General features: G+C 60.4%; 9 protein-coding genes across 9 annotated transcripts; 4 read left to right on the top strand and 5 right to left on the bottom strand.

Moving 5' to 3' along the window:
- Positions 1-2569: 2569 nt before the first annotated feature.
- Positions 2570-6292, bottom strand: P884DRAFT_234876 (OPT oligopeptide transporter protein-domain-containing protein). Its single transcript, XM_069439929.1, has 8 exons — positions 5158-6292; positions 4720-5042; positions 4312-4651; positions 4029-4247; positions 3787-3982; positions 3524-3729; positions 3228-3469; positions 2570-3141 (listed from the first exon to the last, which is right to left on the bottom strand). Exons 1-8 carry the CDS (start codon positions 5841-5843, stop codon positions 2651-2653), a joined length of 2703 nt encoding a protein of 900 aa, XP_069301966.1. The 5' UTR covers positions 5844-6292; the 3' UTR covers positions 2570-2650.
- Positions 6293-6868: 576 nt separating this feature from the next.
- Positions 6869-8738, top strand: P884DRAFT_234872 (thiolase-like protein; the record flags this gene model as incomplete). Its single annotated transcript, XM_069439928.1, has 3 exons — positions 6869-7324; positions 7507-8229; positions 8334-8738. 3 exons carry the CDS (start codon positions 6869-6871, stop codon positions 8493-8495), a joined length of 1341 nt encoding a protein of 446 aa, XP_069301965.1. The 3' UTR covers positions 8496-8738.
- A 235-nt stretch (positions 8739-8973) lies between these two features.
- On the top strand, positions 8974-10110 carry P884DRAFT_253883 (ubiquinol-cytochrome C chaperone-domain-containing protein). Its single transcript, XM_069440842.1, has 2 exons — positions 8974-9442; positions 9584-10110. Exons 1-2 carry the CDS (start codon positions 8995-8997, stop codon positions 10102-10104), a joined length of 969 nt encoding a protein of 322 aa, XP_069301964.1. The 5' UTR covers positions 8974-8994; the 3' UTR covers positions 10105-10110.
- Positions 10111-10197: 87 nt separating this feature from the next.
- On the bottom strand, positions 10198-11438 carry P884DRAFT_215266 (dihydrofolate reductase-like domain-containing protein). Its single transcript, XM_069439256.1, has one exon. The coding sequence runs from the start codon at positions 11156-11158 to the stop codon at positions 10313-10315; it is 846 nt and encodes a 281-aa protein (XP_069301963.1). The 5' UTR covers positions 11159-11438; the 3' UTR covers positions 10198-10312.
- A 316-nt stretch (positions 11439-11754) lies between these two features.
- Positions 11755-15851, bottom strand: P884DRAFT_266188 (uncharacterized protein; the record flags this gene model as incomplete). Its single annotated transcript, XM_069442011.1, has 4 exons — positions 11755-12471; positions 12568-15536; positions 15648-15768; positions 15849-15851. 4 exons carry the CDS (start codon positions 15849-15851, stop codon positions 11755-11757), a joined length of 3810 nt encoding a protein of 1269 aa, XP_069301962.1.
- A 703-nt stretch (positions 15852-16554) lies between these two features.
- P884DRAFT_189432 (rRNA processing/ribosome biogenesis-domain-containing protein) lies at positions 16555-19077 on the top strand (the record flags this gene model as incomplete). Its single annotated transcript, XM_069437434.1, has 2 exons — positions 16555-16890; positions 16963-19077. 2 exons carry the CDS (start codon positions 16555-16557, stop codon positions 19075-19077), a joined length of 2451 nt encoding a protein of 816 aa, XP_069301961.1.
- A 633-nt stretch (positions 19078-19710) lies between these two features.
- On the bottom strand, positions 19711-21020 carry P884DRAFT_253875 (uncharacterized protein). Its single transcript, XM_069440841.1, has one exon. It carries the CDS (start codon positions 20756-20758, stop codon positions 19784-19786), a length of 975 nt encoding a protein of 324 aa, XP_069301960.1. The 5' UTR covers positions 20759-21020; the 3' UTR covers positions 19711-19783.
- A 1677-nt stretch (positions 21021-22697) lies between these two features.
- P884DRAFT_266185 (glycoside hydrolase family 16 protein) lies at positions 22698-23885 on the top strand (the record flags this gene model as incomplete). The annotated part of the gene is made up of 1 exon (XM_069442010.1): positions 22698-23885. The coding sequence occupies one exon, from the start codon at positions 22698-22700 to the stop codon at positions 23883-23885; it is 1188 nt and encodes a 395-aa protein (XP_069301959.1).
- A 408-nt stretch (positions 23886-24293) lies between these two features.
- Positions 24294-26436, bottom strand: P884DRAFT_253872 (uncharacterized protein). Its single transcript, XM_069440840.1, has 3 exons — positions 25323-26436; positions 24991-25168; positions 24294-24822 (listed from the first exon to the last, which is right to left on the bottom strand). Exons 1-3 carry the CDS (start codon positions 26223-26225, stop codon positions 24485-24487), a joined length of 1419 nt encoding a protein of 472 aa, XP_069301958.1. The 5' UTR covers positions 26226-26436; the 3' UTR covers positions 24294-24484.
- Positions 26437-26464: the final 28 nt, after the last annotated feature.

The raw sequence follows: 26464 nt of genomic DNA, 5'->3' as shown, positions 1-26464 counted from the left end.
AGTAACCAGGACACAGACTCTTGCCTGGGCGATGAGATGAGTGAGATATACAGGCCGCTGCCCATACTCCGACGCTCGGACAAGTCTCACCGATCGACACGAACGGTCGCGGGCCAAGCCGCGAAACAAGTTCTGTCCACGGATCCAGGAAGACGGTGCGCCGCCTACACAGAGGGAATGGTGTGAGAACCCCCCTGGCTAGCGCGAGGTTGGCAGCCGCTGACCGCCTGCAGCATCTGTACATGTTTGGATCCAGGCCACATATGGAATACAGACGACGGGACGAACATCTTCTAGAAGCGTGATACTGTGTCAAACCGACGGCGCGGTCTTGTGGAGATCCAGCTTGATGCCAACATTGGTGTTCCCATGGTGAGATGAAGCCGGATTTCGCATGTGTCTCGGAGAAGGAAAGCAGCGAGCAGATGGTTCGAGTGTACGCGTCGGCGACAATCGCGCCAAATCAGAGGGGCACAGCAATAAATATACTACGCAAGCGGCAACAGAGAACCGAAGAGGCCCTCTAGGCCTTGAGAGATCGGAATGCACCGACCAAGGCGGCTACCCTTGCAGCGTTTGCAGACCCTGCCCGAACGCGGAAATAAGTTTAAGCACAGTCGCCAGACATCGCATACCGCCCCTTCCCCCTGATCAAACAACAAGTGTGATGTTCCTAGGGTACCGCTCCTGTGGCGCGAATCGATCGAAACAAATGCCGGTTCCAGTCAGCCGGGGCGAAATGCCTTGGACCGGAGCAAGACCCGGCGCAGCCGAGCGCAAGCCAAGAGACGCCGGTGAGCTCCGATTCATCCGGGCAAGGCACCCGATGGGTCGTTGCCGTTTCTTTTGTGGCCTTCTTGGTCCCAGCGAGGACTGCTTCGATTGCCGCAGCCTGAGGTGAAACCCAGCAGATGTGGCGGTCAGCGTCTCGATGACGTGTGGTCTAAATTAATCAAAACAAGGCCCGCGGAATGTGGAGTGAGTTGCGGTCGTTCCAGATTCTGCCAGCCATCTTTGGTTGGTGGGCTGCGGTGGTGTGGTGCATACATACAAGCCCAGGCTCCGGCCCAATAGGGTGCGATCGCTCACTCGTCACAGTACGGAGTACATATGCTACGTCCACCACCACGAGTCCAACATGTGTGGTAACCCAAGCCTGGACTTGAACCCAGAGTGTTCCGTTACCTATGAGTTGGGACCAAGGGAGTGTAATGCGTAACAGAAGCTAGGTCGTTTGGTGTTTGAAAGTACGTGTTGTCTTCTTTCATCCTCCAGGGAAATGGTGCGAGTAATGGAGAGGTTTCATGAAATGGGATGGTACAGTACATCCATACATTGATGATCGAAATGTCAGTTGATTGCATATCAGATCTGTTTTACTTGAGTCCTTGGACACAGTCAAGGATACAGGTCGTCGACTGGTCCAAGTTTGGGGGAAGGGGGGGGGGGGGGGGGGTAGGTGAGTCCGTCCTCGGCCGTGCCATCGTCCACTAGTGGGCAGAGGTCAGAGGGTACATTATCCTGAATTTACGACCCGGCCCCTCTTCTTTCTTTTGTTTTGTTTGTTTGCTAGCGCCGGGTCGATTCTGCATTGGGTCCGATAAGGAAATGACTGGTCGTCCTCAAAAGCAAAAGGAGGCTGGCCAGTTTCCTGGACTGGAACTGTTATTTTCTTCTTCCTTTTCCCACCCTTCTCCTCCTCTTCCTCCACCCCTCCCGCATTTTCCCTTTTGGCTTCCCGTTTCGTGTCGTTCCTCCTCTTAGTGATCCCCTCGGCCTCGGAACCCGAGATATTGTGTAGGTACATATAGGTGTATGACGAACAACGCGAGACCGGGAGTGGTGGGATAGTTAGACGGGATCCTAACCCTGCCACCTTCCCACCCGGTTCTTTGTCGTGCGCCCCTTGTGTAATAAGCTAGTTCAAACGTCCTTGTCACTTGGGGATCCGTCTCACTGGGTACAACCAAGCAGACGAATGAGGCGCAGGGCACTTCGCCTTGGGGCCGGCTCTGTTTCACCACTTTCTAGGTAGTTATAGTTCTACGGCGGGCCTCGCGCTGGTTGGCTAGGGGCTTGAAATCGTGAAGAGATCTATGCATACTTTACCGTGAGCCAGATGGGGGGGTGGAATAAAAAGCCGTCTGGATCTAGTTAATCTGTTTCGGAGCTGAGACGTTGAGTAGTAGTAGTGTTATATTACAGCTGTCAAAAAGACGGTGGCGTACATACACGTACTTGTCGTACATAGTACATGCCCCTGCCTCTTGTCATTGTGCGACTGCGCCTTCGGGTAAGTACGGAGTTGTAGAACGCCGTCATATCCCGGCTGGTGATAGTGGTTTCAGCGCATAGACTAAAGCCGAAGACGCGAGGGTGGGCGGGTTGCTCAGATACACGGTTGTTTGTGCAGGCGTACGTACAACGTTTAACAGTCACATGCCACGCTTCCCTATGCAAGGTGGGTTGGGGGGGAGGGGGGAGGGGAGCTGAAGGCCTAGGTAACTCGCTACGCGGATCGGTCAGTAGATGCTGGAAGCGTTCTTGCTCCCCCAGCAGATGAGCAACGAGTCCCTGCTGTACAACAGTTATCACTTAAGTTCTCCATGCGGCGAGGACTTCGCTCAGCCAAGCAGGATCAAGTAGCACCTTAGCCCCAAGCAGCTGGCCCAAAGGTTTCCCCAGGGGCCATCACTACTTGTACAGCCTCCCCTCTATAGTCCATTGTCCCTTTGATCACTTCGTTACCCCACCACCTGGGTGGTTCGACCTCCCTTAGGGTAAAGGCGAAAAAGATGAACAGCGTGCTCAGCGCCAGCCCCAGGTCCAACCCAGAACTCGTCAGGAAATTCAGCCTGCTCCACCAGCCAAAGTGCCTCTTCTTGATCAGATATTGGAACACATAGCCAACGATGCCCCACGACAGATAATTGAGGGGGGTGGCAGGTGGGATGGCGCCGGCGCCGCCGAAGATGACGGGAGCCATGAGGTAACGCAAGAAGGACTTTGGGCGGCGCTTAGCAAGTAAGTAAATCACGACGGGCGTTATCGCGCCCAGGAAGAAGCAGATAAAGAGTGAAGAGTAGATCTGGCCCGGGGAGAAGATGCGAGCGGGGCCGATCAAACCCCATATTACGGATGCTGAGAGCACACGGCAATGTTAGCGAGGGCGATAAAAAAAAGACTCAAAACTGGGGAGATTGGAAAGGCTGTGAATAGAGAATTACCGGAGAAGAACACGCGCCCGCCAGGGCAGGTGAAGTGGTCAGGTTGTGTGGGCTCGCAGACATTCGGGATGGTCTTGAGGGCGTAATTGAGGACCATGACCTGGATGAAACAGGAAAAGGTAGTAGCGACGACCTGGGCCATGAACATGGTGCGTGGCGGAATCTTCATGTAGTGGCCGAATTTCAGGTCGGATACAAAGGTAAGGGCTTGAGACATGGTGATGTAACCAAAAGTTTTGAAACTGCCCTTATCAGCATGGTGACCTGGCCCGGTGGAATGGCGAGGAGATACTCACATCATCAGAGCCAGCGGCCGGCCCGGCTGAATGTATCCATATACAAACTCGGTGAGCACATTCAGTCCAATCTGATTGTTCGTGACAGCCTGAATGATGCCGATCGGTAAGGAGAATACGAAGGAGATGAGAACGGCCAGCAAGAAGGCCCACCAAGTCATGTTGGTGGGCCAGGCGAGGACGGTCACGAAGCCGAGGATGAGCATCTGATCGTGTGTGAGCGGATCCGGGTGTTGAAACTGCAACGGAGAAAGCAAGCATACCACAGAAAAGAGCGACATATACCACCAAGTTGGCGCCTCCTTGTATCGCCTCATCAGCTTCATGTGGATGTCCGGTTTCTCCGTCGTGCTACTCTTGTACTGTCGCCAGATGGTCTTGCCGTGGTGCAAGTATGTGTATACAATCAGCGAGGCAATGGCGGCGAAGGAAAGGCCGTAGGAAATGGCAAATGTTGTGCTGGTCCATTAGTACGTGGACTGAACAGGCGGAAACCGGAACCTACCTTAGAAATAAGGGGGAATAATTGTTGTATGCCTCGAGGTCCAGCGTGTAGTCCGCAGAGAGGATGCGGGATACATCGTACGGTTTCCCCGTGTTGTCATACGTGTTGGAGTCGCTCATGGGCAAGTACTGCGAGTACCAAGCCCCGCCATAGTGGAGGACAGAGGCGAGGACTACAAAGAACAAGACAACGCCGATCATTGTGTTCGCAATGGCATGCCTACGTTATGAGTCAGTCTGCAATCCCGTCTCACGCAAGATGTAGTTGGATGAAGGCAGCTTACCATGGCGGTATCAGTGGCGAACCAACGAAGCCCGAGATCTGGGTCCAGTCGAAGGTGATGGGCAGCAGCGACAGACCGGTTGTGTATCCAAACAGCTGATTGACGACGGGGCTCTCTGGGGCGAGCCACGTCATGAAGGCGAACGAACTGAGGAACTGGGCCAGGAAGCCCGGGATGAAGTAGTAGATAAAGGATCCGGCGGTAACCAGAGCGAACCACCTGTACCGCGGCATCGACCCGCCAATGATGGTGGGATCTCTGTCCTCTGTGCTCTCGTACATGGCATTCATCAGCGTTACCGACACCAGATTGCCGGGCCAGATCATGGAGGCGGGATACACTTGCGTTGCTGGTCAGTATCATCCAACAGGAGCGAAGAGGTTTATTGCAATGGAGAAGGAAGCCCACCGAGGAACCTCCGCATCATCCCGGCAATGCCGTAGCCGAGACTCTGGGTTGAGACAACGAGAAATAGTTGCCACAAAAGGCCAAAGTCTTGCTTGTAAAATACCTTCTGGGCCAGGATGATGTCGGTCGCATACGCCACGGAGAAGGAAACGCTGGCCATGACGACGACAATGGCGTGCTCCTTAATGTTGAACGGGCCGGGGTTCAATGCCAACCTCACCCTTTTGATACCTAGGCCCATCCGCGTACCCTTGCCGAACCATGGCAGCGGCATCCTGACCTCTTTATCGGGAACAAACCGGGCCCAACCCCTCCCGAGAGGCCTGGGTTGAGGGTTAGCGACAGAGGAAGAGAGAAGGAAAAAGCGAAGAGAAGGGGGGGGGGAGAAGGACGAAGGACAAGAGCGTTAAGGAGGAGCAGGCCGGACCAGCAACCTACCAAGCAATAACCTGCGCAATCAGGGCACCCAAGCTGATGTTGGGCGACCGCAGCGAAAAGAGCGTGTTCATGCTCGCACCCAAGAAGATCAGGGCCAGCCCGATGGCCCAGGCGCGGACAGTGTTGCACGGCAAGGTCGGGTCGTCGTAGGGGTGGACAGCGGCGCGGACTTCTGGGTAGGGCGAATCTTCTACCTCATCTTCATGATCGTCGCCGTCCTCTCCCTCTTCACCTCCAGAAACTAACGGGTCACGGTCTTCCGAGTCCAGAGAGATCTTGGGCCCAGTACCGTCGTGGTGGTGGTGGTGGTGGTGGTGGTGGTGGTGATGGTGGTCGACGCTGGAAAGGGAGTGGCGGGGAAGGGGCTGATGACGTTGCGAGCAGTCAACAGGGAGGTTTGGGTCGAGCAGGAGTTCGTATTCGGAGCCCGAGTCCGAGCGGGCATTGTCGAGATGGCCGCCGTCGTCGCCGCGGTGGGGGCTGGGACTAAAGAAGGGAATGCGGGCTCTGAGGTGGGCCAGAGGGGACTCTGGGGAGGAGGGCCGTGTCGGGGAGCGGGAGCGTCCCGGTGTCGATATTGATGCTTCTCGTGTCGACTCGGCCATAGAATCTTCTCTCCTGGCGCCCGATGGTGTGAGAGGCTGGAGTGGCACGTCCGAGGACGTGGAGTTCGAAGCCTTAGCCATGTTAAATATCCCCTCGAGGAGGGCGAGTTTATCCGTGGTATCGCGGTATCAACATGAGATTGAGAGAAATCCCCCAAAAATTATCAATTGCCGAGCCATCAAGATTGGGACGAGTCGAGGGCTTCCCGGAGCATGCGAGTGAGTAAGCAAACTGAGGCGGGAAATGTGGCGATGACGGGCTCGGAGCCGCGCTCTTCTATGGCGCGTTTTCTTCTGGAGGGTATTGAAGTCGCAAATGGCAGAATCAAATCTATTGCTTGAGCGAGGCAATTGAACAAGGAAAGAGCATGCCCAGATCGGACCTTGCCGTGAGAGTGGAAGTACTTGCCCCGAGGTAAAAGGGTTGTTTCCCAGGTCCGTCTAAACAGAGGAATTAACGAAAGTTCTCAAGCCAGATATATGTCCAGCCAAGCTAAAAATGAGACTGACTGACCGGATGAGGAGAATTGGCCTTAGGTGATGCTGTATCGCGGGCGCTGTGTTTGCCCGGTGGTGTCTTATTCAGCTCGCTTTCCGGCCAAGTGGCTCCCGGGCAAAGTGCCTCCACACTCTCCGGCCTGGAAGCCCTGAGCGCTGTTTCGGGCAGGGGAAGCTTCTGACCGGGTCCAAGCTCCCGCTCCAGCTAACTAAGCCCAACACAGCTAGCTGCTTGCGTACGCGGTGCATACTTGAATGCGTACCTTACTTGAGCAGCTACATAGTCAGGTACTTTAACTACCTACACTAGCGAAATAAGCTGCTGGAGTGCTGAGCTTTCGATGCAGCTCGGCAGCTTACCGAATCCTTCGGTGCCCTGGTAGGTTTCGCTTTCACCACACCGGCGTGTAATGTACGGATAGGTACTCATTGTACGGATTACAGTATGTATGTATTGTACATACATCCATGAATACTCTGCGCAAGAAGTAGTTCTTTTGATTCTCACTTCCGTTCGAGACCTTTAGAGAAAAATAAATCTAATATCGCCACACTCGCCCTCCTGCCATCGACGAAACGTCAGCGACCGACCCTGGAATGGCCCCAACATGCGACGCGTTGTCGTAACCGGCCTCGGCGCCGTCACCCCGCTGGGCGTCGGCGTCCGGCGCACCTGGCGGCGCCTGCTCGCGTCCGAGTCCGGGCTGGTCAGCGTCGCCGACCGGGGCCGGGACGCGGCCGAGCGTGCCCGGTGGCGCGAACTGACCAGCACCGTGGCCGGCGTCGTGCCCACCGCCGCCGCCGCCGCCGCCGACGACGACGCGGCGCTCTCCCGGGGCCGCGACGACGGCCTCTGGCGCCCCGCCGACTGGCTCGACGCCGCCGACGAGCGCCGCATGTCCACCTTTGCGCAGTACGCCATCGCCGCCGCCGACATGGCGCTGCGCGACGCCGGGTGGCGCCCCGCCCGCGACGAGGAGCGCGAGATGACCGGCGTGTGTCTGGGCAGCGGCATAGGCAACCTAGACGAACTCTACGCCACCAGTCTGGCTTTTAATCAAGGGGTAAGCTGGCCTCACAAACACAACCCCCAAGTTTCCCTCTACCCCTCCCCCTTCCGTCCCTTTTTACCCTCTTCTCCTCATCCCACTTCCTCCTTTTCTTCTCCCTTGAAAAAAAAAAGGATGATCTTCTTGTCGCTGAGAGTATCGAACCGGGCGGGCGTGTTCCGGCGGGGTGAGAACAGGGCTACAAGAAGGTCTCGCCGCTGTTCGTGCCCAAGATCTTGATCAACCTCGCGGCGGGGCACATCGCCATGCGCTACGGCCTGCGGGGGCCGAACCACGCCGCCACGACGGCGTGCACCACGGGCGCGCACTCGATCGGGGACGCGGCGCGGTTCATCGCCTTTGGCGACGCCGACGTCATGGTGGCCGGCGGCGCCGAGTCGTGCATCCACCCGCTCACCTTTGCCGGCTTTGGCCGGTCCAGGTCGCTGTCGACCGCGTACAACCACGACCCGCCGGCCAGCTGCCGGCCGTTTGACGCCGACCGGGCCGGGTTCGTGGTTGGCGAGGGAGCGGCCGTGGTGGTGCTCGAAGAGCTGGAGCACGCCAGGCGGAGGGGTGCCGCGGTCCTGGCCGAGCTGAAGGGCTACGGCTGCAGCGGCGACGCCTACCACATGACGGCGCCCAGGGAGGACGGATCGGGCGCGCTGTCGTCCATGAAGAGGGCCCTGAAGAACGCAGGCATCCGGCCCGCGCAGGTCGACTACATCAACGCCCACGCGACGGGGACCCAGGTCGGCGATGCTGCCGAGGCCGCGGCCATCCGGTCGCTGATGCTCGGCGAGGAAGGTGTGGAAGACGAGAGCAGAGTGACGGTGAGCAGCACAAAGGGCGCCATTGGGCACCTCCTGGGGGGTGCCGGCGCCATCGAGGCTATTTTCTCCATTCTTGCCATTGCCGAGGTACGTGTGTGCACTCAGCATAGCTAGCTGTCTCTCTCTCTCTCTCTCTCTCTCTTTTTTTTTTTCTTTTTTTTGTTGTTGTTGTTGTTGCTGACAGCTGAGAGAACGCCGTTCCCCCAACGCTGAACCTGAACAAGCCGGATGTCGGAGCGCGCTTCAACTTCGTGCCGCGCCAGGCACAGCAAAAGAATGTGAGGGTGGCCTTGTCCAACAGTTTCGGCTTCGGAGGCACCAATGCGTCGCTCGTCTTTTCCCGGCTAGACTAGCCTTGGGCAAGACAGACGGCCGTCCACGGGATTTGCCCATGTATTATTGCCCGTAGAGATGCTGTATGGGATTGTACCTACAACATAGGACGGCATCAGGGATAGAACTCGTGTATTGTTTGGGGAATATCAAGGGGTAGGGGGGAGGCTTGAATGGTTTGGACCTGCGGAACGAGATAAATTGTGTCTGGTTCTGCCCAGATTCGATGAATAGCCAACACATATGAAGTAAATATTTATTAGAAATTCGGATGGTGTTGAGGATGTACGTCTCTTTACTTTCAATCCTGCGAGGTGGTGCCCCTTGCTGTCGAGCACCACCATGAACGATTGATAACCCTAACCCGTATCAATTGCGCTTCTTTCGAGATAACGATTTTCAGAGAGTAGACGTCAGGCGCGACCAGAAGCTCCCGCATCCTCCTCCTTCCCCTCTTCCTCCTCCTCCTCCTCTTCCTCCTCTCGTCAGTCCACCCTTCCTCTCCGCAGACGCGCTCCAATGGCTTGTCGCAGTTGCAGCGCGGGCCTCGGCCAGCTGCCCAAGAGGATAACAGCGCCTATCCGTCACCACCTCCCCGACAACGTCCCATCTGCGCCATCGGCATTGTCAGCTTCACGATGCGCAAACACCGCTCCCGCGACACTCGCCCTGCCATTCGCCCTGCCATTCGTGACAAGGTCTAGCCGGACCGCCCGACGAGCTCTCCACACGACGCTGCCACGGGAAAAATTCAACCTCAAAGAGGTGCTCCTCGGCCGGGTTCGTCAGAGCCTGGCCACGGGACAGAGCTCCTACTTCATCTATAAGGCCACAGAAACCCACTACAAGGCCTGTGCCGCCCAGGCCGACTATGCCATCGAGCCTGCGGATCGCAAGTCGGGCAAGCTGCGGACCACGGCCGACGGCGAGGAGATTGGCGTGAGCAAGGGCGGACCGTGGCACCAAGGTACGACTCTCTCTCTCTCTCTGTCTCTCTCTCTCTCTCTCCTCTCCTCTCCACCCCTCCCGTCTCCTTTAGCTTCACCCGTCCTCCAACCGCCCCGGACCGACCACCGACCGGAAAACTGACGACGCGATCCGTCCCCAGACCTCGGTCTCCTCCCCACCTTTAGCACCTGGGCCCACGTCACCATGCTGCACATGTACCTGATCGTGGTGCGCCTCCGCTGCCTCGACCCGGACGCCCAACAGGCCTGGCAGGCCCAGCTGGTCAACCACTTCTTCTACCACGCCGAGGCCAAGATGGAGGACGTGCACGAGCTGACGTCGCGCATGATCCGCCAGACCTACCTCAAGGACCTGTTCGTCCAGTGGCGCGGCCTGATCCTGGCCTACGACGAGGGCATCGTAAAGGGCGACGCCGTCCTTGCCTCGGCCCTGTGGCGGAACCTGTTCAAGGCCCGGGAGGACGTCGACGCGCGGGCGCTGGCCGCCGTGGTCGCGTGGATGCGGGCCAGCCTGAAGCAGTTGGGCGAGATGACGGACGAGGAGGTCGAGCTGCGCGCCGCAGACGCCTTCTCGGACCTGCGGGGGAAGTTTGGCGAAGTGGACCTGCCGGCCGCGTCCATGAAGGCCGCGTTTACGCAGGCGGGTATCGGCGCGACATAGGAGGGGAGGGGGAAGGGAACGGGCAGAGCTGTAAGGATGCTGTAGAAGACTGTAAAGAGAAAGAAAGAAAAAAAAAAGAAGGCCGGGGGGGGGGGGGAGTGAAAAACAGAAACGCCCCGCTTGTGTACGATTAATACAATGTACCACCACAACGCCAGCCCATCATCATCTTCTTTCATTATCTTCTCCTCATGATTATCATCATCAATCAATCTACCCTCTCCCACATCTCAAACTCGTACTCGGTCCCCGCCTCGGCTTGCACCCCCCTGGGTACCTCCTCGCCCACCCAGGCGTCCATCTCCTCCTGCCCGCTCCTCCGCCACCCCTTGGCGGCGGCGGCGGCGGCGGCTGCGGCGATGACGGCATCAGCAGCAGCAGCAGCATCAGCATCAGCAGCAGCAGCAGCACCATCGGCGTTCGCCTCGTCCAGCCTGAGGGGGAAGAAGGTGTCGCACTCGAACGCGGTACGCACCCGCGTCAGCAGCACCCGCCGCGCCTGCGCCGTCTCGAGCGCGGCCCGGTAGATCTGCGCCCCGCCAATGACAAACACCCGGCCCACCCCGGGCCGGCCCCCGAGGTACCGCAGCGCCTCCTCCAGGCTCGCCGCCATCACCGGATTCTCCTCCCCCCGCGCCGCCGCCGCCGCCGCCGCCGCCGCCTTCCTCGAGATGACAACGTTCCACCGCCCCGGAAGCGGCCGGAACCGCTCGGGGATGCTCTCCCACGTCTTGCGGCCCATGATGACGGCGTTCTGCACCTGCTGCTGCTGCTGCTGCTGCTGCTGCTGTTGTTGTTGTTGTTGTTGTTGTTGTTGTTGTTGTTGTTGTTGTTGTTGTTGTTGTTGTTGTTGTTGTTGTTGTTGTTGTTGTTGTTGTTGTTGGTGAGGGTGTTGCGACGGCGCAGGTGGGAGGCGCTTGGTGACGCGCGCAAAGTAGGCCATCTCCTTGCGCAGGCCGGTCCAGGGGAGGGTGCCGTTGCGGCCGATGCCCATCTGCTGGGTGGCTGCCACGATGAGCGTGAGCTCGGGGAGCAGCGGGTTGGCGGCCGGCATCGTGTGTGTTTTTCTTTTTTTCTTATTTTTTTTATTGTTGTTTCAGGGCGACGTCATTGGCAATGGCAGCAGGTTCAAGGAGGTAAAAGTGGATTCTGAATCATCACCCCTTCTTTATTGCCGTGAGTGAGCCCAAGTTTGGATGATTGATGAAAGGTAAAAGAAAGAGAGCTCTTGAGGTGGGGTAGAAACCATTGCAGCGACGAGATTTCTGCTCTCATTGGCCCACCAAAGTAAGCAAGCAGTAGAGAGAGCAGGAACAAACAGAGCAAACCGAAAAGGAATGTCACCCCTGAGATGAACAACAAAAAGGAACCATACGGTGCAAGTGGGTGGGCAGCTCTACACCGCGTTCCATACCCCCCACCCACCAAGTCTATTACCGAAAAAAAAAAAACACTACTACAACTACCATCACCACTGACCCCGACCCACGGAGAGACAGTCTATGAATTACTATAACAATATCGGCCCTTCATTTCACCTAAGCCCCTTCCCCTCCCCCCCCTTTTCCAAAAAAAAAAAAAAAAAAAGGAGAAAAGGCGACGGGCCCTGTCGTGTGTGTGAGAGAGAGAGAGAGAGAGAGAGCGGGTTAGTTACAGGACATAGCCGCCCCGGACGACGTCCCACTCCCTCACGCCCCTCCCGTCCTCCAGCTCGATGCACCACCACAGGGCGTCCCGCGCCTTCTCCAGCTGCCCGCTCTCCTCGTACGCGCGCGCCAGCGTGAACCACGCCTCCGAGTGGTTCCACCCGCTCCCCAGCTTCGTCAGGCCCGAGAGCAGGCCGAACGCGCGGTCGCGCGCCGCCAGCCGGTCGTTCAGCGGGAGGGAGCTCGCCTCGTGCGGCGGAGGCAGCGGCGGGCCGAGCAGGGAAGATGTCGACGTGGCCGCCGCGCCCTGCTGCTGCTGCTGCTGCTGCTGCTGCTGCTCGGAAGCCGAATGCCCATTGACCAGCGCCTCGGCAGGTTTCGCTTTCGATTCCGGGCTCGCTCGCCCCAGGCCGAGGGGCTCTGATGGCAAGGCGGGGAACTTGTCTGCCCTGTTAATGTTGGCGCGGGTTGTCGCGGGGTCGGTTGTTATTGTCGCGCCGCCGGGCGTGGAGGGGAAGACGCCGTCGTCGGCGAGACTGAGCCTGCCGAGGTCCAGCCCCGGCACGGCGGGCGGCGGGAGCAGCTTTTCCGTGTGGATATCCAAGAGAATGTTAGAGAGCCCGACGATGGCGCCAGGGTGGTCGGGGAAGTGCGTCAACGCCGTCTCGAAGTCGGCCCGCGCCTGGTACGGGCGCCCGCGAGCGAGCCAGAGGTTCCCTTTCTGTATGTGCAACTGTCAGCATTCCGCTCCCGAACGATTTCTCTCGGCATAAGAAAGTTTAGGGGACCAAAGAGAGAGAGAGAGAGAGAAACACACCTCGGCCCAGACATCCGCAATGACCTCCTCGGAGCTCTTCTCCATCCCCCAGCCCGCTTGTCTCACAGACATAGCCCCTGACGCCTCATTCATCACATCCGCTTCCAGCTCTTCGGCAGCTCTTTGGGCCTCGCTGATTGCTTGGCCGGCGTCGTCCAGGAGCCCGGCCCGGCGGTAGAAACCGGCAATGACGAGCCAGACCTTGGTCAGGATCGCCTTCCTCCGCCGCCGACCGTGGTCCGGCGAGAAGGTGACGAAAGGCAGGAGCTGCGAAAACGTCCCGGACACCTGCCCGGTTCGCACCTCGGCCTGGCTTGCCGTCCCCGCCCTCGACCGCGTCGTCGACCTGCGAGGGTCCTCCCTCGGAGGCTCGGCCGTCTGCTTCGCAGCAGAGTGGCTCGGGAGGTTGCGCTCGTCAAAAGCGGCAAAGGACTTGTCACCTTCGAGCGGCGGGGGCCCGCGGGGGCTGCCGGTGCTGAAAGCGCGCTGCCGGCTGCCGCTGCGGTCGCGCTTGCGCAGGCTGTTGCGGCTCCGCTTCATGTCTTCCGACTTGGTCGACCTGCGGCTCGAGTACGGGTCGGCCGGGTCGTTGACCGAGGATTGACCCGTGGTCGCGACGCTCTGTGTGGTGCGCGGCCGGGGTGACGTGGTCGCCGGCTTTCCCTCGTCGGTTGCGGGCCCCTGCTGCTTCGGCCGAGCCTCGTCCGACTTGCCGCCGAACACGCTGCCCCTGAGGCTGCGCATCGTGCCGGATGTCTTGGGCGGCTCGGCGCGGGAGAGCTCGACTTTCTGGTCCAGATCGCCAAACAGCCTGGGGAACAGGGTGAGCAGCTCCGTGCTGGCGTTGACGGCGACGGCGGGCCCTTCGATCACCTCGAGGATCGCGAGCTGCGTCATCTTGATCTGCAGGATCCCCTCCTTCTCGTAGTCGTCCATCTCGTCCACGAGGCCGTCCCCGCCTCTATCTTTGATCCCGGCTTCCTTGAGATGCTCACTCCGGTAACCTCCGGTGAGCTGCCGACTCCCAAAGAGCACGTGCGGGTCCTTGAACTGCTCTACGGCGCCTTCGCACGCTCGGGCAGCCATGACGAACTCCTGCCGCGCGCTCAGCGCCAGCGCGAGGAGGTGCCAGAGCGGTATCAGCGATTTTTCCCGCCAATACGGCCCGAGGCGCAGCTCCTCCCGGCCGGTGCCGGGGAGCCTCTCGGCGAGCAGGGCCGTCTTGACGATCTCTATCGACGCCGAGAGCTTGCGCTGCTCGGCGTACAGCATCCCCAAGGCAAACACGCCCCTGGCGTCGAGGCCGTTGCCGTACGCGGGGGAAAGCGATTTCCGGAGACATTGAATGGCCTTCTCCTGCAGCGCGGCGCGAGAATCCGATTCGAAGGTCATGCGCGCCCACTGGGCGCGGGCCAGCCCGATCGACTGCCACGCCACGGCCAGGGTAGCGGGCGGCACCGCCTCGTCTAGGGGATCGGCGTTGTCTGTCTCGCGGCGGCCGCCCTCCTCCTCCTTCTTCTCCTTCTCCTCCTCCTCCGCAACCAAACCGGCAAGCTCTTCCGCGAGCTTGTGGGCCTTCTCGGCGGCCTCTCTGCCGCCGAACCGACAGAGAGCCGCGATGCAGGTCGAGATGGTTTCGAACATGGTCGCGTTGCCGTCCAGCGCGGGCTCGCGGTGTCCCGTCTTCTTCACCCTCGCCTTGCCCTTCTTGACCAGGTCCAGCCACGAGTCGAAGGCCTTGAAGGCCAGGTCGAACTCGGCCACGGCGAGGTGGACGGTAAACATGTGCCTCAGGATGGCGGTCGAGTGGTACGTCTTGGCCGCGGCGCCGTACAGGCTGTCGAGGGTGGCGTGGCACAGCGCGTCCCTCCCGCCGGCGCCCAGCTCGTGCTCCTTCCAGCCGCGCCCGTTCAGGACTTCCCAGTTCTGCATCAGGCGCCTCACAAAGTCCTCCACCTCGGTCCGCTCCTCGTCCGCGCGGGGGAACTTGGTCTCGCTGTACAACAAGCCCTGGTAGATGGCCTCGACCTTCTTCAGCTCGGTCCTCAGCCGGACGCGGGCCGAGTTCTCGCTGCCGCTGCCGCCGGCGCCGGCGACGGCGTCCGCCACCGTGGAGCCGCCGGTGGGGAAGGGCAGGTCCCCCTGTAGGATGCCGGACAGGGCGGAGTAGTACTCGCCCCAGACCTGGCGCCTCGGGACGGAGCCGCGGAAGCCGTAGCCGCCGGGGGACGGCCCGCCCTTGCCGGCGGCCCAGTAGCGGGCCCAGGCGCGGAAGCAGGCGAGGCAGTTGGGGTCCGTCAGCGAGCGGGCGCCCTCGCGGAGGGCCTGGGCGGCGAGCATGCAGCACTCGGTCAGGAACAGCTCGGCCCAGTAGCGCGTCTGCGGCCGGGCGTCGGCCGGGCCGGCGGCCCAGACGGCGCTCAGCCCGGGCAGTGCCGCCTCGAAGGCGTCGAGGGCCCCCTCGCGCTGGCCGTCCCGCGCGAGGCAGTTGGCGCGCAGGTACGCCGCCTTGAGCCCGCATACCCTGGTCCACTCCGAGGGGGGCTTCTCGCCGTCGTCGTCGGCATGGCCATCGCCGTCCGGAGACGCATTGTTATTGTTATTGTCGTTGTCGTTGTCGTTGTCGTTGTTGTTGTTGTTGTTGTTGGTGGTGGTGGTGGTGGTTGCGCCGCCCTTGTCGTGGAGAGTGCGGGGCAGGCGGGCGAGGGCGGCCGGGTACTCGCGCAAGACCCAGAGCAGCCAGCCGGCGCAGACGCGGGCCTGGAAGCGGTCTTCGGGATGGGCGGCTTCCGCATCGATTGCGGTGAAGAGGTCGGGCAGGTGGTTTGCTGCCTCGAGGCCGCCGGCGGGAGCCGTGGAGGAACTAGAAGGGCGGGCGTTGCCTTCGGCGGACGCGGTGCGAGCCGACGGGGTCGGCTTAAGGTTTGCTTTGGCGATGGAGTGTTCGATCTCGGCGGTCAGGGTGAGGCCTAGGGAGCAGCTCGGCAAAGGAAGGCGTCAGTGATGGGCGTGATGGGAAGGGGTCGGTGGGGGAGGAGTTAGGTGGGAGTGCCCCCTCGGGGGGGTAGGTATATGCGTACAAACCCGGTCTGGGGCGTGCTTCCGCACTTTGCGGATCAGCTCGGGCACGGCATCCCAGTTCTCATTGCAGCGGGCGTCATCGAGCTGTTGGATGTAATGCGCGGCTTTGACTGCGTCCGGCTGGGTTTTGTCGAGACAAGGTCAGCGGATTGCTCGACGAACAAAGAGGGAAGACGGGGAACAGAGGAGTTGGGTGATACCATGTTGCCTCGCTGGAAAGCCAACTCGCACTACGAAAACTTAATTCCACAAGACATGCGGACCAAACACAGCTCGCAAATATAGGCAATCACCCGGTCGACGCTGGGAGGTCTAGAAAGCGGTGTGATCATCAGGAGGAGCGGGTTGATGCCGGCCAGCACATGGGCTCGGTAAATTGATGTAGCTAGGTACACTACTCCGTAGTGTGTCCCGCACAATAACGAATCAAGTAATCCGTGGGATTTTGGGGCTACCCTTGCTTTGCCTCGCTACACTAGTGTACGCTACGAACGGCCCCCACTCGGCACATGCCGCTGCAGCGCCCAACGAACGCACGCGGATTGGCTGGTCCGCTTCCAAGCTACGGGGGTTAAGCTTCAGCAACACCAAAAATTTCTAAAAAGAGGAACCAAGTTCACATGCGAATCAATCAACAACTGCGGCTGGTGCCCCGATTGTGCCATTGACCCGTATCAGCCTGTTCAACTGCCTCAGAGCTTATATCCTAACGGCTTTTCATCTTGGCTACAGTCGGGCGTGTGACAGTTCCGGTTCAATGCAGCATCGACAGGCCTCGAGTTAATGGGTTTGACCTTATCAGCTCTTAGCATACATGTTTTCTTTCCGGTCCTCTTGCGGTCTCCTTCCATTCTTTGCATCTCTTTCACAGCTTGGCAGTTAGGCCCGACGCTCGAGAGATGAGAGATGGCTGCGCCGCCCGAGTTGAAGGTTCTCTGCCGCAGGCTGACCTCGGCACCCGCCGACGACCTCCCGCGCCTCTGTCCGCTGCTGGTGAGCCATGTGCTCCGCTGCGGTGACCCGCTGTCTGCGCCGGCCGACGCAAAGGCCAAGGACAAGTCGTCAGAGACGCCGGTGCTGGTCCACAAACTCCGGACACACATCTCGACCCTGCTTACGGGAAAGAGCTCGTCGGGCCGCTTTGCCGCCGTGTGCCTGATCAAGGCCGTCATCGATGTCGGGGGCTGGGAAAGCCTGCGGGCATCAGGGCCTTGGATTCGGGGGTTGATCGGATTGTTGCAGGTACCGTGACGTATATCCTTTTTTTTGACGGCATTTTAGAATAGAAGGGCAAAGCATACTGACAAGCTGAAGAAACCCGATCCTCTTGCCTCAAAGGAGCTTTGTATTGTCACCCTCACTAAGATCTACGTGCTTCTCCAAGGCTACCAGACTCTCGTTCGCGAGATGGCCACCCCAACTCTCCCCGACTTCGTGTCGGCTTGCCTGCGGCTCATCAGCCCCCCAGCCTCGGGCAAGCCGCTCAAGGCGCCAGCCGCCTTTATCGACACGGTTGCCTGCTCCCTGTCGAAGCTGGTGGTGCTCTACCCGACCACCCTGCGGCCGTTCGCTGTCCAGATGAAGGCCGCTCTCAAGGCATACGTCGCACCGACTCCGTCGGACGCTGTCTATCCGGTGCCACAAAACCTGAGAGAGAGCGCCCGCCGGCTGTTTGTCCTCCTGCCTTACACGGCGCCCAAGAACGGGAGCAGCGACGAATGGGCCAAGGCTATCCAGTCAACCATCCTCGACTGCCACGCCACCGTCGATCAGGTCTTCCGGGCCGTTGTCGAGTCGTGGGAATCAGCTACGGGCTACCGGGGAGGGCCCATTGGCACCGGACCAGATCCTTCGGGCGGAAGCGACGAGGGCGATGGCCTGCCCTCTTGGGTCGGTGTCCAGGCCGGCGCCGAGAGGCTTGTCGGCTTGCTCGACTTCCTTGCCGAGTACTTCAACAGCCCCACTAAGGCGCCCGTCTCGGTCCCGCTCGGAGAACTCCTCGACCTGACGGCCAGGATCACCCTCGTGACGCCCCCTTCCGGGACCGAGGATTCCATCGAGACGAACCCCGCCATCGGGAGGGATGAGAAGGCCGAGCTCTGGAGCGTCCTCCCGGACATCCACATCGCCGTTCTGCGCTTCCACCGCGCCCTCATCCGCCGTCTGCGCGAGAACTCCGTCCCCCTCGCGACTGACATTCTTGACCAAACCGTCCGCGTCTCCACCGCTAGCCGCCACATTCCTGCCATGCGCGAGGCCGCCTACGCCCTCGCCAGCCAACTCCTCCACCTCACCGGTCCGACCCTACCCAAGCTCACCGTCGACTCCCTCGCCCCGCTGATCCAGTCCACCTGCCGCGACATCCTCCTCTCCACGGGGCATCTCGAGCCCACTCCGCCTTCGCCATCCTCGAACTCCAACATCGCCAACCTCACAAAACAACAAACACACCAACCCCCCCGCAACCACGCTCCCTCCACCAACGCAGACGCCTACCTCACCGCTCCCGCCGCCTCCTCCTCCTCCTCCTCGTCGTCGTCGTCCCTGGCCCCATCACTGGCCACTCCCTCCCACCTCGCCGCCACCGCCACGGCCCTCCTCCGGGTCTTCTTCACCCACCTTCCGCAGGCCGTCCTCTCTCCGGACCTGCGCAGCCTGCTCGACCGCACCGCCATCCTCTCCCACGACCGGGACGCCATGCTCGCCAGCTGCCTGCATCCCTACCGGGACAGCCGGGGGCGCTACTACCCCAGCATCCTGCCCTTCTTGGTCAGGCGGTTTCCGAGGGAGCTGGGGGTCGAGGTGCTGCGGAGCAATCTCGTCCGTGCTGGTGCTGGTGCCGGTGCTGGCGCTGGCGGTGTCGCTTATCAAGGGATGGCGGTGGGAGAGGGACTAGAAGAGTTATTGATGGATAGGGAGGAGAGAGGGACAGGGGGAGAAAAGGACAGAGAGGGTGGTGCCGAGTATGGTGCGCAGCGCGAAGGAAAGGACGGGGCGGAGAACGGCGGACAGAAGGCAAAAGTCTTAGGTCATGGTGATGGTGGTGATGGTGGTGGTGGTGGATGGGGCGGGGATGCTATGGATGTCGATTCTGGCTCGGCCGGAGCGGCGCCGCCCCAGAGCGCGAACCCCTTCGCCGTGGTCACGTCTGCTGCCGCGGCCGGGGAGGAGAAGCGGGAGGCGCCGGTGCGCCCGGCGTCTCCGCTCAAGCGCAAGAGCGCGGTGTTCGAGGCCGACACGGGCAAGCCGCCGAAGCGGCTCGATACCGGGAAGGCGGCCGCTGCGCCGCAGGTGGCTGTTGCGCCCCCGACCAAGCAGGGCGAGGAGAAGGAGGGTAGTAGTGACGACGAGGGCGACAGCGAGGGGAGCGTGCAGATCGACATGACGCTTGAGGATGACGAGGAAGAGGAAGAGGACGAAGACGAGTGATCTCACTACAGAGAGAGAGAGAGAGAGAGAGACAGGTGGGATCCGAAACGGGTGCTGGGTGGATCACGATGTATTCTTGTGATGGATCTTGCTCTGTTTTTAACAATACTACAGATGCTACATACATTTGAGAAAGGAAAGACGTCCTCTTTGTCTAAGTGATTACGGGGGCCGGTGCCGTCTCTCTTCACGTCCCGCTTGCTCTCATGCGAGGCATCGCCCAATTGCGCGCCCCCCTCGGAAAAGCTATTCTTAAGTTGTCACGCCAAATCCCCAAACGCCTGGTAGAACCGTTGCCGCCGCCGTTGCCCTATCTAGATGCCTTGCTTGTTTTGCGGCGCCCAGCCAGCCAGCCGCGTTCCCTCTCTACCTACAGCCCAAAACAATATGTATTGAAACAAGCCATCCCCTTCCCTCACAACTAGCGCGGGACCCGGCCGGCTTTCTTTAAGTGGAAAGAGAGGGAGAAACGAAAATGGCACCAATCTCCCGCGCCCTCATCGCGCCAAGTAAAAGCATAAACACACCGCAAGGCCCTTCCCATACCATCGAGAGAAACCCCCCGTCCCCGCTCGCCGGCCCGACCCAAACGTCGAAACGCAGCTACAGAGGGGAGGAGGTGGGAGAAGAAGAAGAAGAAGAAGAAGCGGGGGAGGGAAAAAAAAAAAGGGGGGGGGGGTGAAAGAAGGGGAGGGCAGATTCAGATTCAATCCCTGAGCCAGGCCCGCCTCTTCTCCTCCTTCTTCGCCCTCCTCTTCTCCTTGAACATCCTGAGCTCGGCCCGGCTGGGCTTGATGCCCGCGCGCTCGGCCTTGAGGCTGCGGCCGTCGTGCATGTTGGCGGCGGCGTCGACGTCGAAGTAGGCGCGCATCTGCCGCCGGCTCTTGGCCTCGTCCGAGTGCCGCTCCGGCCCTTGGTCGGGCGCCTGCCACCGGCCCGTGTGCCGGTTGAAGTAGGCGGCCGTCGCGTACGCGTCGCCGCCGTGCAGAGCCGCGGTGGCGGTGGCGGTGGCGGCGGCGGACTGGGCGCGCAGCGCCTGGGCGTACCACGCGTTCTCGTCGTAGTCGCCGTGGATGGCCGGGTTGTAGCCGCCCGCGATCGAGGCCGGGTTGCTGAGCACGGTGCCGTCCGCCGCCACGGTGGGCGTCGTCGTGGAGGCAGTGGCGGCGGCGGCGGCGGCGGCGGCGGCGGAGTCGGAGTCGGTCGGCACCCGCGGGTTCTCTTTCTGCCAGACGCCGGTGAAGCGGTTGTAGAACCAGTAGGACTGGTCGTTGGGGTTCCAGTGGTACTCCCATCCGTCGTCCTCGGGTTCGGGCACCGGCTCCGCGGGAAGAGGGGGCGCGGCCGGGTCGGAGGGTAGAGGTTCGTTCGGAAGTGGGGGCGCGGTGCTGTCGCCGCCCGGGAGGGGTTCGTTCGGGAGGGACGGCTGTGCCTCGTTGCCCGTCTCGGGCTCACGTCGTTCGGAGGTGTCGGATCCGGAGTACTCGCCCTCCGAGTGCGAATCTGAATGGGACGGAGCACCGTCCGCCCCGCTGGACGATTCGGATTTTTGCGGCTCGGTCTCGGTCTCGGCGGGCTCTGGTGTCTTTCCCGGTCCGTTTTTGGCGTGCTCCGTTGCCGGATCGGCTTGTGGCTCGGGCGGGAGCCCGTTGGCTTCATCAGCTACTGGAGAGGACGGCATGGTGAAGCGAGTTCCGCAGTGTTCTATGGATGACGTGCAACGAGGGTGAATGGCTCGAAACCACAGTTCCAAGCTGCCGCAGCCCTCATTTCCCGACAGCGTCCGCTGTTGCGTCGGCGATGTGCGAGGGGAAGTGGCAACCAAAAACAGCTCGGCCGTGCTCTCGGCAAGCCCTTGGCTCGGAGCCTTGAACTTCGACGATCTTTGGTGTATGTACGTCCGTAGATGCAATCAAGTCGCAGAGTCGCATGCAACTAACCAAGACCTGGAGAATAGTGGCGTTGTCGATCGGCAACAGCTCGTTTAGTTGTTTACCGGAAGGCTATCATGGGAGTGTGCTTCTCATCTAAGCAATATGCATGTATCAAGTGCATTACCTTATCGAGGTATACGTGCCTACTCGGATACTTAAATATCGGCCTTGGCTCCTTCCACCGTTGCGCAGCTTTCGAGCACCAGGCACTTGCTGTTCTGTAGCACTTGCCGCGCTGTAGTGTAATTGTCATAATTTGGTAGTGACTCAGCCTGGAGTTTCCTCCCTCTTCCATCACTACTTTTAATTTCCGACTTTCTCAACAATCAGAGAGGGGGGTGGCAATCCGTCCCCCTCTGAGCCATCGCCGAGTCGCTGTGCATGTATGTATGTACAGTACTACCTTGTACATACCGTACACAACTACGTACGGACCTAGGAATTATATACCAAGAAGCCGCCAGGAGACTTGTTTATTCTATTCTTGCTTAACTTCAACCCCGGGCCTGCTGTCCGCCAGCTGCAACGACCCGGACGGCTCAGCCACTGACCCCGAGTGGCAGCGTGCCATAAGCCGTGCAATGAAACTGTCTCTCCCGCCTGATGGAGGCATGTGCTGCAAGATATATCATCAAGCTTTTTCTTCCCAGTCTCTCCGGTCTGCCGCCGATCTACATGCAACGCCATACGCCATCGGCCGGAGCCCAATGGTCCATCCTGCGCGGAATCAGGAAGTCATCGACATGAGAAACTTCGGCCCCCCCAAAATAATATAAGGCGCCCGTTTCATCTTCATGCCTTGCATCTTCGGGACTGCGACGGCCGCGGCGGCCACGATAACGCAAGCGCGCAGTGTCGCATTTAAACCGCAAGTGATACCCTGGATTTGGGCTCATGGCAGGATCGGCGAGAGCCTCCATTAATATCTCGGCCTTCATGTCGCCCCGTTTTTAGCCCCTTCGCCCGCCCTCTGTTTAGCCGGATATATCGCCGCCCGCCAACACACGCAACACCTTATATGGCAAAATGCTGATCCTGGAACCCGGACACGTCGGTCGCCGCTGTCGTTATGTTGCCCTCATCCCCGGCGCAGGCACCGATTCGCTGCAAAGGAGGTACGTCTCTGGTCCGGCCCGTCACCTCTCCAGCTGCCCTGTCCTCCCGCCTCAGCGCCGGTTCTGGATCCTCGGGAGTTCTCCCGGGGGCATTGGCCAATGGGCGTAGAAAGACCTACGCAACTGCTTCGAAAACCAGGACGCCAGGCGCAGAACATGCATGCAACGGCATGCTATGTTTCTTACTAGTCTTTCTGGAAAAGTCGTCTGCGCATCGTGGCCAACGCCTGGACGGAGCAACGGCTGCATTTCCCAGCTCTGGAGGAGAGGATTGTGCCCCTCCCCCTTTCTTCCGTCCTTTGTCTCTTTCTTGTATATGGACTCAACCCACCCCGAGAAGGCGACACCTTAGCGTGTCCCTTTCCAGCTTCTGGTGTGTTTCCTCTTCCATATCAGTTCCCATCCCGTTGCTCTGTGTGCCTTTACGATTCTTCTCCAGGATCTTCTCGCCTTGCATGGCACGTGTCTGCGTCAAGGCCTACTTCGGCACCCAGTGGTAACTGCATATCACTCACTCTCGACTAGAGGGCGCTTCAGGGGGGGAGGCCTACCAAACCAAAAGCAAACAGCCATGGGGCCGATTCGCCGCATGCTGTGTCTCCCCACGTCCCTTTCCTCACTCGTCTTCTTCCTCTTCTCGGCCACCGCTCCCGGAATAGCGGCGGCGGGGAAAGACCCTGCCTTGACCGATGATTCACAATGCGGCTGCTACCTGAACAAGGGCAACTCCAGCACCTACTTCACATATCACCGCTTCTTTGATTTCCGGAGCCTTCCCCAGTTCGCGGGCGTGCCGGCCGTCATCCAGGACGCCGAGTCCAGCCCGGATGCCGACCCGACGAGCGACTACTTCAAGCGGGACGAGTGGTCGAGCTTCTGGCTGCTGGGCAGCTGGAACAACAGCAACGGGGCGCGGCCCGACGCCGCCGTGACCATGGTCAACTCGCCTAACAACGTCTACATCGAGGCCAACACGGAGCCGGACCCGTCGTCGCAGACGTACCTGACGCTGCGCACACAGCGGCTGCGCAACTTCCAGACGGCGGCCGAGATCGAGTCGGCCTCGTCGGGCTTCAAGTACCTGTCGCTGCGCATGCGCGCGCGCACGGTGGGTGCGGCGGGCGCAATCACGGCCGTCTTCACCTACCGCGGTGCGGACGCGCTCGCGGACGTGCAGGAGTCGGACCTCGAGATCCGCACGGCTGACAAGCGCAACCTGGTGCACTACACCAACCAGCCGGCCTACACCGACGACGGCGACGTCGTGCCCGAGGCCACCCGTAACGGCACAATGCCGCACGGTCTCGACTGGACCGCCTGGGCCATCCACCGCCTCGACTGGACCCCGGGCCTGACGACCTGGTATGTCGACGACGTCGAGATTGCCCGCATTGCCTTCCAGGCGCCCCGCGACGAGAGCAACATCATCCTCAACGCCTGGAGCGACGGCGGCCGTTGGACCGGCAACATGACCCGCTTCGACGCTGCCTACCTGCAGGTCCAGTGGCTCGAGCTGCTCTACAACAGCACCGACCCGGACGAGACGAAGCGGAGTAGGCGGCGGCAGCAGCAGGACGGGGACGGGTGCAACGCCGTCTGCAGCATCGACGAGACGCCGGAGCTGGGTACCCCGGTGCTGCTCTGGAAAAACGGGCCGTCTCAGGTCAACGGCGCCGGCGGCAGGAGCGTTTCGACGGGTTCGTTGCCGATCTGGGGGGTCGTGGTGATGGTGCTGTTTGCAGTGGAGTTGTTGATCTAAGCGGGAGGGTTGTTGGCTAGCTGGGTTTTTTCGTTCGTTCGGTGTCCATTCGCTTCTGCCGCTGTGCTTGTTCTCTCGGTATATATTCCACCCGTGTCTTCTCTCGCGCGCTCTTCGGGTGTTCACCTCGGGAGTTTTATACAGCCTGAGGTGCGTCATCGGAAAGCCTCGTCGAGAACCAGTTTTTCGCTCTCGCTTGATCATCGTATCTGTACTCCTTCGCTCGCCAAACCCCTAAAGCATGAACTCGGTTTTCTCTCGCTTCAAAACACACAAGGAGTTACGTCAGAAGTCGGGGAACGATCAGAGACAACACCGTGGTACGTTCGTTGGTTGCCTTCATCCGGAGGGATAAAAAGGAAAGACAGGGTAGGAAAGGGGGGAAAGACGGACAAACAATATGTATACGCATATACATGTATAGAACACACATGGAATTAAGCATGACACATCCAGCGCCAGTAGCCAAGCCAGTAACCAACCCAGTGTGTGAGAACCAAGAACCAATGAACCATGCCCCATGCCCACCCATACTCAAAACACTCACCAAAAAAAAAAAAAGAAAAGAAAAGAAAAGAAACAAAGAGACAGACCCCATTTTATGGCTTCACTTCGGTGGGCACCACGCCCCTGTAGGACCACTGCAGCGGGCTGAGGCTAAAGAACTCCCACTGGTGGATGACGCCGTCGGCGATGCCAAAGACGCGGCGCTGCGAGTTGCCGGCGACGGCCGAGAACTTGGGGCTCTCGGGCGCCCCATCCGACGGGACCAGGTTCGGGGGCTGGAGGTCGCTCCAGGACCGGGTGTCCCAGGTGCGCACCTCGAGGTCGCCGTCCGGGTCCACGTCGACGATCATGATGTTGACGAGGTCGTACGAGAAGGAGGCGATGTTGGGCGAGCCCGAGCCCGCATCGGGCGCGAAGCCGGTCGATTTCCCTGTGACGGACGCGTCAACAAAAGCAAAAAAAAGAAAAGAAAAAAAGTTTCTCATAAATCAGCAAACCCCGGCGTTTTTTTTTTTTTTCCTTCCCCTCGCTCACTACTCACTACCACCCAACACCAAACCGAGAGGACAGAACGGGGGGGTTAAAAGGGACGACGGACCTCGTGTCCACTGGGAGAGGAGCAGCTCGGAATTGAACTCCTGGAGGGTCCCGTCCTCGTCAAAGAACAAGCTCCAGCCGACGTCGGTGATGTTGTCGCGCATGACGCTCGCGAGGCCGATCACGGCGCCGGGCTCGGCCGGGCCGAATTGGATATCCATCGGCTTCCAATCATCCGCCTACAGGAGGCATGCAAAAACATAAGTCAGTCATTATCAAGTCACACAGCTTCTCCTCCCCCCTTTTTTTCTTTAGCAAACCCCCTTCCCTTAAGCCGGTTGGGGGGGGGGGAGGGAGGGGGCAAAAAAAAGAGAAAAAGATTGCGTAGCTTACCCTGCTCAGGGCAATGACGCCGTCGTCGCCCTGGTAGGCAATGGCCATGGAGGGGTAGTAGACCTGGCAGTCCTCGCCGGTGCCGCACTGGGGGCGCAGGGCGGCCAGCTTGGAGCCCTGGTCGGCGGTGATGGACTTGCTGCTGCCGAGGAGGCCCTGGCGCCAGTTGGAGGTCAGGGAGGGGTCCTCGGACGTGATGATCTCGCGGATGGAGTTGCCGGTGGTGAGGAAGTAGACGCGCGTCTGGAAGGTCGAGTTGAGGTAGGTGTAGGCGGCGATGGGCGAGGCGGGGATCAGGTCGAGGTTGAGCCCCGTGCTGGACAGCATCTTGGAGATGGAGAGGGTGGCCCACGTCTCGTTCTGCGAGTCCCACTTGGACACCGTCAGCTCCTTGTTGGCCGCCTGGAAGAAGACGTAGAGGTGGACGTAGCCGTCGGGGTCCGTGTAGTTGGTCGCGGCGAGCGAGGACCCCTCGAACAGGTTGGTCGAGTTGGTGCTGCCGGCGTCGGGGACCCGGCTCGGCGAGGGCGTGGATGCTGCCGTTGGGCTCCCCTCTTGGTCGCTTGAGCCGCTGCTGCGCAGACCGAGGCCGAGACCGACGCCGAGGCCGATGCCGATGACGACCAAGACGCCGCATATCGCGGCCAGCCAGATGCATGTCCGCCGCCGCAGGCCGAGCACACGGCCCTCCGGCTCTGACGGGACGGTGGTGGGCTGGGCGGCCGGCGTGAAGGGATAGCCCAGTGCGGTCGCGTGGTCCGAGTGAGCCAGGTGCTTGTCCTGCTCGTAGAAGGTCGTCGCCGGGTATGGGTAATCGGACGCCACTACCTCGGGGTAATTCTGGTGCTGGTCGATGGGCTCGGGCAAGTCCGAGTACCCCGGAACCCACCCCGGCTTGGACATGGCGCCGTCGTCGTTTCGCGCGTCGCCTGTCCTGCCGCCACGGTGAGCGGGCGAGCTTCTTCTCTTTCCTTCGTGTGCGCGGGTTACGATGCAACAGACGCGCGGTTCGAGGATGAATACCAGAACGTCAAAATAAAAACAAGAAGGTGAACGGCCGGGTGGGTTGGGTTGCCCTCCCTCCCCCAAACCCCGATGGTCTTCAAACACGGACGGCACGGCTCTTGTGTGCTACCCCCCCC

This window comes from Thermothelomyces heterothallicus (assembly GCF_042370625.1).
Source record: "Thermothelomyces heterothallicus CBS 202.75 unplaced genomic scaffold P884_scaffold_1, whole genome shotgun sequence".
NCBI lineage: Eukaryota > Fungi > Ascomycota > Sordariomycetes > Sordariales > Chaetomiaceae > Thermothelomyces > Thermothelomyces heterothallicus.
The sequence above is the reverse complement of the archived record's forward strand: the minus strand, read 5'-3'. Positions and strand labels throughout refer to the sequence as shown.